General features: G+C 38.0%; 1 protein-coding gene across 1 annotated transcript; it reads right to left on the bottom strand.

Annotated features, from left to right (window-relative positions):
* Nucleotides 1-3,961: 3,961 nt before the first annotated feature.
* LOC114721859 (protein CELLULOSE SYNTHASE INTERACTIVE 1) lies at nt 3,962-14,459 on the bottom strand. The gene is made up of 8 exons (XM_028907747.1): nt 14,428-14,459; nt 13,612-13,771; nt 12,651-12,724; nt 9,313-12,367; nt 6,484-9,028; nt 5,516-5,970; nt 4,563-4,679; nt 3,962-4,446 (listed from the first exon to the last, which is right to left on the bottom strand). The coding sequence occupies exons 2-8, from the start codon at nt 13,675-13,677 to the stop codon at nt 4,306-4,308; spliced, it is 6,453 nt and encodes a 2,150-aa protein (XP_028763580.1). The 5' UTR covers nt 13,678-13,771; nt 14,428-14,459; the 3' UTR covers nt 3,962-4,305.
* Nucleotides 14,460-14,479: the final 20 nt, after the last annotated feature.

The following is a 14,479-nucleotide window of genomic DNA, read 5'->3' as shown; positions in this document are numbered from 1 at the left end:
ATTCCAGCCATGATACTCTGTTTTTTTCATTTGAAATAATTTGGTAGGAGACATTGTGGGATACTAAATACTCCTCCGGTCCTTAATATAAGACCCAATTATTGAGTTAGTTTTGGTCCTAAATATAAGACCCATTTCTTATATTTATCAATTTTCTCTAAATTACCCCTATGGATACTCCCTCAACCATAATCAAGTAGAAGAGGGAGAGGGGTATTAAGAAAGATGGTTATGGTGTTTTAGGAAAAATATATCACTTATCTCATAATTAACTAACTTACCTAACTTCCTTAATATAATCAAATTAGTTAAATGGGCCCTATATTAAGAACCGGAGGAGTATATATATTTCTCTCAATCAGAGTTTAAAACTTAAAAGAATTAGTATCAGATCCAACTTACAAGATATTTTTAACTATTTCGTTGAAATAAAAGAGAAATAGTTAAATTAGGCACCTCATTCAAAAGCAGACATTCCCCGGCAGCAGTTTCTCAAGCTTGATGCTTGCCGTTTTGAAAAAACAAAAAAGAAAGTTTACGAGACTGTCATATTAAATAAGAAAGCCCATTGAAACTACGTGAACTCATAACATAGTACTGTTTTTATACTAAAACAACTAATACATAGAAAATCTAGTTTATACATTACAAATTACATCTTATACTTAAAACCGGAGGTGGTACTAATTTATTGCAGAAGATGAGTAATATGTAGGAATGGGGTGAGTACAACACAATACTACCTCCAATCCTTAATATAAGACCTTGTTAGACTTTTATTTTGGTCCTAAGTATAAGACTCCAATCCACTTTATCTCTCATATTTATCTATTTTTTTCAAGACTCTCCTTCTAATAATGATAGTTCTAACCGATAAACTTGATTAGCAATGATATTTTTGAAAAGATAACACCTATTTATTATAAATAACTAACTTAACTTATTCTCTTAATCTACTCAAATTAGTCAACTAGCTCTTATATTTAGGACCGGAGGTAGTAATTAACAATAAGTAACCTCCAGAGTGACGAGTTGTGACGATTGAAGCATGTGAAGCCAGAAAAGCATAAATAATAGTAATAAGAAGAAGAGACAACAACATCATCAACTGTATGCTTAATTGCCTAAGGCGAATATACAATTAACTCTCATTTAGCGACAGTGATAACGCACCAATAAAATATGTTATGCTAACAACGTGGCCTTGTATTATTATGATTATGATATGATTATTATTATTATTATGCTAATTAATTTAATCAACTTTATGTTAATTGGCTGCAAGATGTGGTGGTAGCATGAAGACAAACAGGCTAGTTATGTGATTTAATTATTTGTGTATTATTATTATTATTATTAGTTGCACCAGCAAGCATTTGCTGTTATGACAACGATGATTGAGACCCTATACCTTTATTACCAGCTGCTATTTCTTGACCTTCTAATTGTTCTTCGAGTGCATGGATGCAGTTGAATAAGGAAGCATGTGATCTCAGTCGTATTGGCTAGCTCTCTCTTCTTTCTCCTTTTGTTTGGTCTTATGGCTAAGAAGATTGACTCATGGAAGTTGATATTGCAACCCTTGTGATTTAGACTCAGAAACTATTTTTCATGGCAAAGAATATTTGTATGTAGAGTCTGGGATTTTTGAGCTTTATATTATTCAATGGGCATGATATGATATAATTCATCCATTCTTTTATGATTCTTTTGGGTGAGTTAAGAAATTATTTGTCAAACGTTTATGTGAAATAATTTTGACAGGTCACTCACTCTACATAATAAAAAAAATGCTTAATTTGTTCAATGTATTTTGTAACATAGTTAATATCATATTGAATTTAAACAATTTTTATTAAAAAAATTATTTAGACAATAGCCATCGTAACAAGTCATGTCAATAATATTCTATGAACAATGCACATATGATATGTTAACAACAACAAAAATCTAACATTATGAGTGAGTTATAATATAGTTTTGTATTTCTATTGTACTACCTCTAGTCTTAATTATAAGAGCTAATTGACTAATTTGAGGAGATTAAGAAAGTAAGTTGAGTTGGTTATTTGTTCCAAATAGGTGTTGTCTTTCCTAAAATATTCTTGCTAATCAAGTGTATTGGCTATAACTACCATTGTTAGAAGGACTATTTTGAAAAAAAATAAATAAATATGAGAGACAAAGTGGATTGGGGTCTTATATTTGTAACCAAAATAAAAGTCAAACAAGATCTTATATTAAGGACCAGAGGTAGTAGTAATGATTTCTCTTTTCTTTTACCATTTTCAGTTACGAAACTAAATCAAGAACATTAATGTCAAATTGCTAAGCTAATTTAGAGTTTTTCAAGATTAATCCAATATTTTTTATCCCATCATCATCTAATTTTAAATTTTTGAAACAATGGGCTAACCCTGAATCTCATTATTATGACCATTATTTTCATTAAAATGTCTAATATTATTAATGATCTTATAGTTTAATGACAAAAAAGCTTCTTTGCAAATAAAATTTGCGTGTTTGATCTCACTTATAAGTTCAGAATACTAATACCTACCTTTTAGTTTGTTTTTTTTTTTAAAAAAAGATCACTTGTTAGGGATAAAAAATAAGCCAAAGAGCATGTCAAGGGCATGTGGCCTAACTTGTTTAAAAATAAAAAAAAAGCCCAAGCCTTCTTGAAACATCCCTTCCAATTGTATTTATTACCTTTCTAGGTCTATCTCCTTTCATAAAGCAAAAACACAAAAATATATTTAACAGATAAGAAATAAAAAAAATTCATGAGATATACCAAAGATTTTGCCAATATTAATTATTTCATGGCTAATTTTCTTTTTTTTTAATTGCCCAAGTATCTTTCCACCCAAACGGTTAGGGTATTGTTAAGAGCCCGCTGCCGTAACGAGGACCTCTCCTAACAATGGTTTTCTTCATATACACCGCTTCCAGAATCGAACCTAGAACATGATGCTTAAAACACCTAAACCCCTTCCACTTGGATCAACACTTGTTGGTATTGTTGATTTTCTTTTCAATTCAATTGTGAGAATCATAAGTTTTTCATGTCAACTGCTGTTACAATTTTAATTCAGTAACTTTTGTATTATTTTAACTGTATCTTGAAATATGTAAATTTATATGAAGTTTTAGAGTAAATTATACTGTTGAAAACTTATTAATATTAATAAGAATAGTTATAAAAAGCCTTCTTTTTTATATGGGGTGAACAGATTTTTTTTTGTTGTGGCACCAGTGAATTTTTTTTAAAATACAAATTTTTTAACTGATTTCAAACCAAACTCAGGTTGAAAAAAAAAAACCTATGACAAGTCATAAACCAAACTCAAACCTATTGTTATAAGACAACCCTAGCTTATTAAAAATGAAGCATGACTTAACGTGTTTCTACTCCTATTACTTATTTACTACCTCTGGTTCTTAATATAAGACCCTGTTTGACCTTTATTTTGATCCTAAATATGAGACCCCAATCCACTTTGTCTCTCATATTTATACATTTTTTTCCAAAGTAACCCTTCTAACAATGATAGTTCTAGTCAATATACTTGATTAGTAAAGATATTTTAGGAAAGACAACACCAATTTAGGACAAATAACTAACTCAACTTACTTTTTTAATCTCTTTAAATTAGTCAACTGGGCCTTATAATTAAGACCAGAGATAATAGTAAGTACATCACATTATAAAATTTTAACAGGCTCAACCCAATCTAATAAATTTAATAGGCTTCTTAAAAAACTTAAGCCTGACCTGGCTTTTCAAAAGGCTTGAGCAGGTTCTTATTTTTGAAGAGGCCAAGCCTGACCAGATTAAGTACAAGTCAGGCTGCAGGCTTATCTTTCATGTCGCACGTACTACCTTTCCAATGGAAAAAAAAAAACCATATTCTTTATAAAAAGAATGATAGCTGTATGATTCCAGCGATGGTCAGCATACGAAAAACTCCAATGATATTTGATACCTTGTGGAGGAAAAAATGTCTTCAACCCAAAATCATAAATAACCCATTGCCCTTCTTGCAAGGTCAAATTGACACGACGCAGGAATTACACAAGAAACTCGAAAGAGTTGCCCTTTGCATACAGATGAGGCCAAAAATAAAAGAATACTAGGAAATTGAAAGATCAGATTACAAAAGAATACTAGTATGGTAGTGTAGGCCGAATATAAAACAAATGATGCTATGTACATTAACATGACGAATAACACAAAAATTTCTCTCCAGGCATTTTCTATGATGACCGAATCTGAAGCTTGAAAATGCACTCTGAGTGGAATCATTTGTTAGACCACTGGAATTCTATCTCTAAATTCCTTGGGGGGCCACTTTTACTTTGAGGCAGGAGAGTGTATTCTCCGGCAACAGATCCAAGCATTACCACACGATCAATTTGGATTGTCACTTTCCCGAATGAACTCTGTCATCGGATTGCAACAAAAATGTCAAATGACAGTGGAGAAGGAACAAACAAGAAAACCTAAGGAGACTAATGCAACCTTTTTCATCCTGTAATCTATGTTTTCCCCTACTAACCTTTCCCACTTTGCTCTTATTTTTGCAAGAAATGTGAAGCTTCTGGCCTTTTGGAGGGCTCTCAAAGGACCATGAAAAACTCTCATCCCACTCCGGATTAGGGCCAGTTGAGACCACCTGATCAGAGTAAATACAAAAAGGCTCATGGTTGTCCCCAGATAACTTAATGTAGTAAGCAAAAAACAAAACGTCCTTGGCTTAATATCATACAATCATAATTTGGGGACAGATCACACTTGTCCATAAATGCAACATAGCCTAGACTTGAAGCGGTTATAGAGAGGAGGGATACTTCCACATCCGAAAAGAAGCAAATCACAACTTAATTCAAATTATTTCAATACAAAGCACGACCCAAAAAAGGAAAAAAAAAAAAACAATATGGATAGCGAACTATCCACTTCAAATCTGATCATCAGCCAAATAATCTCCTCTAGCACATAGCCGCTTCCATATAAAACGCTATTATGAATCAAACTAGAAGCTCAATTGCCCAGGATTTATAATAATCATAATAATGAGATATTTTACATAGAAACGCAGTTATGGGACTAGTTTTCACCAAATCCTTAATTGATCTGCTTAACTGGAATGGCTGCAGAACTGTGGCATACAGGTGGAGGTCAACTGGAATTTTTTCTAGGCAGCAAACCCAAGAGTGCATATCATTTAATTGAGAAAATTTGATTTGGCATGATTTCCTTTAGAAGTATCAAAGAATATAAACTCTCCAATGACTAACCAGCTCAACAAATCCTAGTGCATTACTCGGATCTAAATCTAGTCTAGTGACACCGTTGTCATCAAATCCTAGTGCACATAAAGAGAAACAAGGCTCGTTTTAACCTCTTCTCTCCCACCTCCGACCCCCTTCATTTTTTCTGGGACAAAGATCGACCAAAAAGGAAAGAGGAAAAATAAAAAGACTGCAGTTGGAGATAAGCAAGTCTTACCGCCGTTTGCCTTGGAGGGGTGTTGCCAAGAGTAAGCTTACAGTAAACACTTGGGTTTCCAACTGACTGCTTCATGTTGTTACCGCGTTTTATGATCACAACTAATGTGCCAGGCAAACACTGCAATAAGAACTCAGCCTTCTCTTGAAACCGAGGAGGACCAGACTGGATTAAGTACTGTAGCAAAGGAATAGCATCTGCAGCTGCTATTGACTGAGCTCTCGAGACTTCTGCAGGACATGCTGACCAAGCTTGCCTGAGGAGAAAAAGTGAATCCAATGCAGCTTCCTGAGTAGCCTCAGAGCCTGTCTTTAATGATGTAACCAGATGGGGAATGCTAAGTGTCGCTGGCTCAGTTGCTCTCAGCCGTGGGAAGTTGCTAAAAAGAGCATTCAAGGCTCTCAGATACTCATCATTAACATTTCCTGTAGCCCATAAATCCTTTTCGATAGCAGCTGCATCATCGCCATAAAAACATCAATAATCAATTTAACACATGCACAAGGGCGTGCACACTACAGACCCAGGAATCAGAGTGTGCCTCTATGCAAGGCAAAGAAATTTGAGGTCTTGAACTGCAAACACCACTACCCACTAACTGGGTCTGTTTAAAAATAGTACATTATTTCATATAATCCAGGATTTTAAGTTAATTTTGTACTTTGTCAGCCACATCAGAATAACATTATTCAATAAACTCACTGCAACATTGTCAATCTATGCTATCGTATTAGTTGAAAATCAAGATATGTCCTTGCCTTATAAAAGTAATTCAAACACCAATTACCTCATTGCTCAATTAACAGATGATATGAGTGCCGAGAGTTCCCAAATCTATTGTAAAAATTATGATTTTTTTCATGAGTAAAAATGACGATATGCATTTCTTCAGTTGTTCAGAATAAAATGAACTGTAAAGATCAGTCAGCAAGCAGCAAATACTGCACAAGAAGCAAAGAAAAACCCACCAGTTATTGCTCTGACCGTTTCACTTGAAGCATACTCTTGAATTGTATGATTAGAGAAGAGAAGTTTAATGAACATTGCTGCCTGAACTGATGTTTCTGGATCACTTGAACCTATCAGATCCAATACAACCTGTACACCACCAGCCTCAGCAACTGCTCTTTTATTTGATCGACTATGCATCACGAGGTTCTGAAGAGCACATATAGCTACAACTTTCATTTCTTCTGTTGGTTGATCTTCAAGCACATTCACCAAAGCACGGCATGCTGAAACTGCATCACTTGTTCGAGCAAGACTCTCATTCTGAAATAGATCACCAAGAGCCAGAGTTGCCAGTAACCTTGCCTGCTGTCCTTGGGTTTGTGGATCCAAGAGGTACTGTGATAACGGTACGATGGCTGATCTGGTAGCTTTTGTTTCTCTAATCTTGACGTTGTTTAACAATACTTCCACTAGTCTAGCAGCAGTTTCCTCGCACTGATGAGATCTTAGAAGCTCTAAGAGAGCCTCTATTGCACCACTTTCAGCCATTGCTTCTGCACTAGTTCCATCATCGCTTTCTAACACTAGAAGAGCATTTAATGCGCCAATAACAGTGCTCTCTGAGCCAGCACGGAGCAACCTTACCAACACGGCAATAGGCACTTCCAGGTAGAATTCAGAACTGAATTGCAGAATACTTGACAAAACAGAAGCAGCAGACTCCCATAAAGCATGGGGAAGTGAAGGATCAGCATGCAGTATCACTTTCGAAAGTTCAACAACACCGCCTTCTCTTGCAATTTCATTTGGCCATATCAGTGCAATACTAACAAGGGCCTTCACAGCCCTCTGCTGCAATATGTGGATACCAGAACCAAGAACTCGAATAAGAGGACCAATTACCTGCTGTGTAGCTGGATCCTTCTGAAGCTGTTCTTCCAAAAGAAGATGTGAGAGAAGCTCAGCAGCCAACTGTTGCACTGCTGGTATTGGAGAATCAAGCAGAGGGATAAGTGGTTCAATAGCTTGGTGGGATGTCAGTGTATAGTCAGCACGACATTGTGGATGTTCCAAGATATTCACCAAAACCTGCAATACACTGTGCTGTCCATCAGGCCCAAATTCTTGTCTCGTCAGCAACAAAAATAGGGGCTCGACCACTTTAGAAGCCGACTGCCCTTTAGCTATGCTAGCATTGTTGGTCAGTATACGCAGCAATTCAGCAAATGCTGCACACAGATAATCAGGTGCTTCATGAAGAATGTCAAGTACGCTTTCAATAACTCCACCTTTGACCATTTCCATTTTACAAGCGGGTCTGTCTTTCCCTAGCTTAACCAGAGCTCTAGAAATGGCCTCATGGAGCAAATAATTCCTCCCATAGAGAAGACCAACAAGAGGAATAATTGCACCGTGAGCAGCAACCAGTTCAGCCAATTGCTCGTCATCAACGAGCCTATCCAGTGCACGGACAACTGAATGCTGGGCAGGGCTAAACTCGCTTACGAGGAGAGAAACCAGAGGTTCAACACAGCGTGCAGCAGCCACTGAGGACCTGATCCGAGTATTTCCAAACAGAACACAACATAGCTCAGCAGCATCCCCTTTGAGGTCCAACGAACAATTTGATGAAAGGATCCTGCAAAGCACATCCACTGCATTCATTTCAACATCAGCAACAGCTAGCGCTCTCGATGGATTTTCGCTTAGGAGCCTAACCAATGTAGCAATTGCAGCATGCTGCTCCTTCTCTAAACCAGTGTTAAGAATCTCCACCAAGGGTTGAACAGCTTGTCGAGCAGTCTCTGCATTCCTAATCTGATCAGCAGAGAACAAATTCTCCAAGGCTCTGGAAGCACTGTACCTTGCACCCCTTCCACCTAAACGTAACACAGCTACAAGTTGGGTAACAGCACCAAATGCTGCCTCGTGTCTGCGTATCTCAGCACTGTCAAACAGAATTCCCAAAAGATCAGTAGCAGCTTCTTCGGTGGCATCCTGGGGACCCAGTGAAAGATACTTTGTAAGCGCCTCCAAGGCCCCAGATTCCACCATCACAATCTTATTAGACGGGCAATCTCTGGCGAGCTGAGTTAGAAGTCCAAGAGCTAAAAAAGGTGCTCCCGGGCGATCTGGAATTGGTTTGAGCAGATCAACAAGGGCGGGTATTGCCTTCCGCGAAGTGGCACCGACCCTAATGTCATCAACTCTGAACAACCTCTCAAGAGCAACTTGATCAGGATAATGAACCAGGGAGAACTCCTCTGACAAATCAAGAAGGTCTTGTATATCAGTGTCAGCACAGCCAAGTAAGGAGATTAACCCACTTGCAGCCCCTGAGTTCGCAACAGAGAGTAGTGTCCCTCGACTTCCATTACAGACTAGGCTAGCTATTGCTTGTGCTGCAAAATATCTGTTAGCTAATTCCTCCGACTTCAATAAACTGGCAACAGCTGGTACAGATTTCATGGTAGCATGTGCTCTGATGATATCTCTATCTTGAAATAATACAGCCAACAACAATGCACAAATCCACATGCTACTATCTTCTTTATAATCAATCTGCCAGGACACCAAAAAGGACAAATATTAATATATATATATATATATATAATATATCGAGAGAGAACCAATAATCACACAACGAATTTTTTAACCATCTAGCTATAGCATTTGTACGTGTTCCAAGAGATGGGACAGGTAAACATCTACTTATAAACAATGTTTGACAACTAAGGTTGCTTTTTTGTGCAATTATGCAAATGTCTATTTCAAACAGAAGCCAATCCATGCCATATTTCAGTATGACTCTCAAAATACAAAATGGATGTAAGGTGCTTTAATACCTGGGTATATTGTGGGTAACAGTCTGAGATTTTTTCAGTGAGAATGTCAATTGCTCCAGCCTCCATCATTGCAATTTTACATGTTTCATCATGACAAGCAAAAATAGACAGTAACCATATAGCTAAGTTGGCATCAGATACAATCGCATTGCCTGTGCTGGATTTACCACCATTGGCATCTTCTTTTCTATGTATGATAATGCTAATGAATTCCTTGTTTTCTTCACTCTGGTTTGACAGAGGCAGAGCAGAGGAAAGTATATTAACTAGAGATTGAACAAGATCAACACACAAGCCTGATTGGTTGAGTTCCTCCACCAGTCTCTGATGGTTCGCTTGGGCAGCACAAATAAGAAGTGCAGCTCCTCCAATTTTGACCATCACATTTTTGGTACCAATTACCCTTTTGGCTAATGAAGACAAGCATCCAGAGGCCGCAACAATGTTGTTTCCAAGTACAATAGGCTGATCCCTGCATAACTGGGACAATATCTCAATAGCTTTATCCTGAAACATTGGCAATGAATCAGCAATAGACAGCACTATTGGGCTTATGCTTTCAGGGAATTCAGCCAATACAGCCCATGCCGGTTTAATATGCGTGCTCTTTTGTTCCAACCTGGACAGAACAGCAAGTGCTTCTATAGCCTCAGAAGTGGAAACTGATGCATTAATAGCAGAATCCAGGAAGGAAACCAAAGCAAGCACAGTCCCAGCATGATTCACACATTCAATTATAGAAGAATCAACTTGATGAGAGTGTATGAGTCGAGCAATTGCTGCGGCTGCATGGGTTTTTCCAGAAATTGTGCCTTCACGTAATACCCTGGTTGCTGGCATGATAACTTCTTCAGCAACAGCTTTCTCTGAAATCTCACTGTCTAAAATAAGATTAGCAACCGCACATGTTGCCACCTCTGCAACATCCAAATCAGAAGAATTTGCGAGGGTAACCAAGGGATGTAATGCATCTCTAGCAACAGCAGCTACGTCTCTATTCTCTTTTATGGAAAGAAATATTGCCGCAAGGCACCTTGATGACTCTATTAGAATACTTTCGGATTCAACATTAAGCAACTTCACAGCCGACAAAAGAGTTTTAACAGCAATGCTGCTTTCACGCACATCTTTCCTCATTTCAAAGATGCCTGCTAGAGCTGATGCTGACTTAGCCTGAGTTTCTTCTTTGGTAGAGCTCATTAATTTTATCATTGTATCTATTGCATCACTTGCAGCACTACCTTCTCGTTGAATGTCGCTGAGAGGAGCAACTGACAGCATACTTCTCAAAGCATCCAAAACATAGACCTTGGATTCCGGTAGATCACTAGTCAATAATGCCGTAAGCTGACTGATTGTGGTAGTATCAGATTTATGAATTAAGTGATTTAAGGTTTTTGCTGCTATCTCCTTCCCATTTGGACTACCATTCTTCAATAGCCACAACAATGCAGGAACAGCATTAGCACTCTCCACACAAGCACGTATATCTTCACTGTGATTGCACAGGTTTGTAAGGATTTTTGCCGAGTCTTCTTTTGCTTTTGTGGATCCTGTCTCCAAAATTTGAACTAATGGAGGTATACCACCAGCAGCAGTGATTGCCCATTTACTTTCATCATTTTCATAAGATAGAAGACATAGCAGAGCAACTGCACACTCTTGCTGCTGTTCTGATGAAAGCCCTAGAAGAGATATCAACAGCTGAACTCCTTCACGGCCCTGAAGGGCATGCCAAAGACTGCCTTCATTGTTGCACAATGTAAGGAGTGCTCTTATGAGGTCATCTTGCACTTCATTGGCAGCCATAGTTATTAATCCGACTAGCAAATGTTTTGCATCTGAATTTGCAAGCTTAACTGAAAGTACAGGATTTCCATACAAACTAGCCAGAGCTTCAATTGTTCGTTCCTTCACAAGAAAAGGCGATTGAGGTTTGAATTGCTTGAGTAATGTTTGCTCAACTACCAAGGGATCCGATGTTCTTGTAGCTTCGGCATTGCTATCATATATCATAAGAGCTGAAGCTAAAGCCCCCAATGTATCAGCAATTTGAGTAGCTGAAGTGCATGATTCAAGGCTTTGACCAAGGCTGGAGATTACATAAGACAAACCACCAGAGATGTTAGCTAGAGCACACATAGCATTTTCCTGCAGTGCTTGCGCATGCTCACCCTGCATGAACTCCTTTGAAGGAGCTATGGTAGCATTGATCAAAGCAGGAATTCCATTAGAACTAGCTATCTCACGCCTTGCTTCTTTGCACTGAGAAGACAAAGCTTTCAGAGCACCAGCTGCTTCAGCTCTAATAGCGGCATCATTACCAGGGCCTAATAATTTTAGGAGTTGTTTTGTCGCCTCTGAAGTCAACACCTTTGAACAAACAGATGCATCCTCCATCATCATACTGGCAAGTAAGAAGCACACATTAGCTAAAGTGCTAGGATGCCCTGAAGTCAATAACTTCATTAGTATGTCTACTCCACCAGCTTTTATAGTTGTACTCCAGAATCCCTCAGTATTACCGGACAGGTTTTTCAAGGCTCCAGTTAACAAACCATCAACTACATTTCCAGTCTTCAGCCCTTTCCGAAGCTGCTCCCACAGCACAGGTACCACTCCTTCAGTTGAAAAAATTTTTGATCCCACATGGTCTTTTGAGCCGCCTTGAGAGACGGCATAAATAGTCTTTGCAGCAGCAACTTGACCTTCAGCTGAACTGGATTTAAGCAGCCCAAGCAATGGGGGAATGCATCCTCCAAGCAACACTTTCACTCTAAGCTCATTTTCTTTACAGAGGGAGCCCAAAACAGTTGCTGCCTGAATCTTCACACTCACTGAACCAGATCGGAGAAGAGAAACAAGCACTGGTACTGCCTGAGAATGAGATCCAACAGCACTGAATGCATTTTCACGCATGTCAATAAGCTCCAATAACTGCCTCAAGGAGTACTCCTTCTCTTGTGCAGAGGATGAGCTCTGTCGCAGCTGCTCTATGCATTGGGCAACACTTGCTAATGTCCCATCTGGATCCTCCATGCTGCTGCTGCGTTCTCTGCAAGCAGTAAAGAAGGTAAGAAACTGAAGTTGGATAGCTGAAGTATGAGACTTCCTACTCAAATTTCAAATTTCCATCACCATTAAATTTAGAAAATCAATTCAGGGGAAAGAAATTCTTAATTAGGATAACAAATACACCAAATTCTCAAGAAGGCCCCCGTTTCAGACATCACATGACATGAGTACCAGATGAGGATTTTGTGTCTATAATCATTCCAGGTAGTAAATTATTCCTGTGCTGCAAAATTTATAGGGAATATTATTATAATTTAACTAACCTCAATCCCATCTTCGAAACAGAATGTGGAGTTAGGGGCTCTGAATCTGGAATGTTCCCCTCGCCATTTCTTTCCTGAAATCAACAAAATCAATAGTGAAGACTGAGGAATGATAAATGGCATGCCCAAATCAGAAAAAGAACCAAAGTAACACCAACAAAGGACTATCAAATTTGATACTTCATAGATATAAATCATTCTAAAAGCAGCACTTTTGCCTTTCAATTTTTCAATTGTTCATTCCTGTGTGTACTCTACACTTGCTTCTTAAAAACAAGAAGTTCAGGAAAACTAAGTTCTGTGGACAAGGAAAAACTGAGTTCCAATCACAATATACCACATCTTGATTATATTCCTGCTCAATAAAATGTAGCAATCAAATTACTGAAATATTTAATTCCAACTGAACCATTGCAACTGTTGAGCCAAACAGAGGGATACCTGGAAAGGAATATAATATTGTGCAGACATAATGTATTGTCAGAAAAGAACTGTACTCTGGACAGCTATACTTTCCTCTATAGAGCAAAAATATTAACTAACCAATGAATAAAGTTATAACGCCTGGTCACCACATTGAAAGGCGCAGAGAGATTATTTAATAACTATTTCTTTTTCTTTTTTCTAGTTTTGCCCGCATCAGATTTTAATAACAAGATGAGTGTATCTATGTGAATATCATCAGATTTTTAACTTGTACATGTCTTAACTCTGAAGCTAGTCAAAAATGTTTTTAGTGATAAAGAGATGAAACAGACAGCAGAAAATTGCATGTGCCAAATTGAACATTCTAGAAACTGTAGGGAATAGCGCAGGAGGAGAGCGTATATAGGCTCAGCCAAGAACATTCTAGCGCCAATTGAAAATCATTTCCGGAATATAACACTTTAATACAAATCTAACCATCATTTTACCCAATTGGCTGGTTATAATTGCATAAGATTATCATTTGAAAATGTACCATCTCACTAACAGCTAGGCTGCTGCCATTATTGGAACCAATTCTCCAAGCAAGTGTAGTCGTCATTTTCAGTTCACTTCAAAGCACCCAAGTAGATCGATTCAGCAACCAGCTCCTCTCCAGATCTAGACTGGAGAGACAGCCAGAACATCAAAGCCTCCTGCCAAATAATAATAAACTAGAGTCAGCAATAACTTCAACGACTAAAGATCAAAGACAGCTATAAATCTCAAAGATAGCTGAGGGAAAATATTTCTAATGCAACAGCACCATTATGTGCCAATACTATCACAATTTAAAAGAATATGGAGCTAACGGAAACACGTCGAATCATCCAGATGCTGATGATCGACCTAGCCAACGAGGAAGGGGGCAAAAAAAAAAAAAAACAGATAAATTACTGCAGCATTCCACGAATATTCCAAAATTATTTATCTTATCATCACCATGAGCAGCCCAAATTATCCTGTGAATTGACCCTTCATTGGCGACGAAATTGAAGAATATAAGTTTGCATCTCGCTTTCGGGTTTCCTCAGCAGACAAATAGAGCGAAATGCAACCACATCGTCCAAAAATGGAATCTTCGGAGAAATTGCAGTGTCAACGAATTTTGGAGAAAATACAGTAGATCAATTACCGAAAAATCAAAGTCAGAACCCCATTCTGTCAAGTCAATGGAAGATGAAAACACTATCGAATTCATGCCAGGAATGCACGAATCAGCTACATAAATGCATGGAACTCGCAGAATTCATTAATTTTAATCAATGCAAGCAGCTAAAAGAAACTAATGAGAAGATAGAAGGAACAAGACCTTCAGAGTGAGGAAGTGCTATAATGCATCTGATTGTTTCGTGCGAGAGAAG

Source organism: Neltuma alba, unplaced genomic scaffold (assembly GCF_004799145.2).
Source record: "Neltuma alba isolate B1F8T4 unplaced genomic scaffold, ASM479914v2 tig00002293_pilon, whole genome shotgun sequence".
Lineage (NCBI taxonomy): Eukaryota > Viridiplantae > Streptophyta > Magnoliopsida > Fabales > Fabaceae > Neltuma > Neltuma alba.
This window is presented reverse-complemented; position numbering and strand designations above follow the sequence as displayed.

Excerpts from the sequence above, each read along its gene's own strand:
- LOC114721859 (XM_028907747.1), bottom strand. The coding sequence starts at position 13,677 with ATGACGACTACACTTGCTTGGAGAATTGGTTCCAATAATGGCAGCAGC. Across the intron at positions 12,368-12,650 it reads GTTTCGAAGATGGGATTGAG|AGAACGCAGCAGCAGCATGG; the intron begins GTTAGTTAAATT and ends TACTGCTTGCAG. Across the intron at positions 9,029-9,312 it reads GTTACCCACAATATACCCAG|ATTGATTATAAAGAAGATAG; the intron begins GTATTAAAGCAC and ends GTGTCCTGGCAG.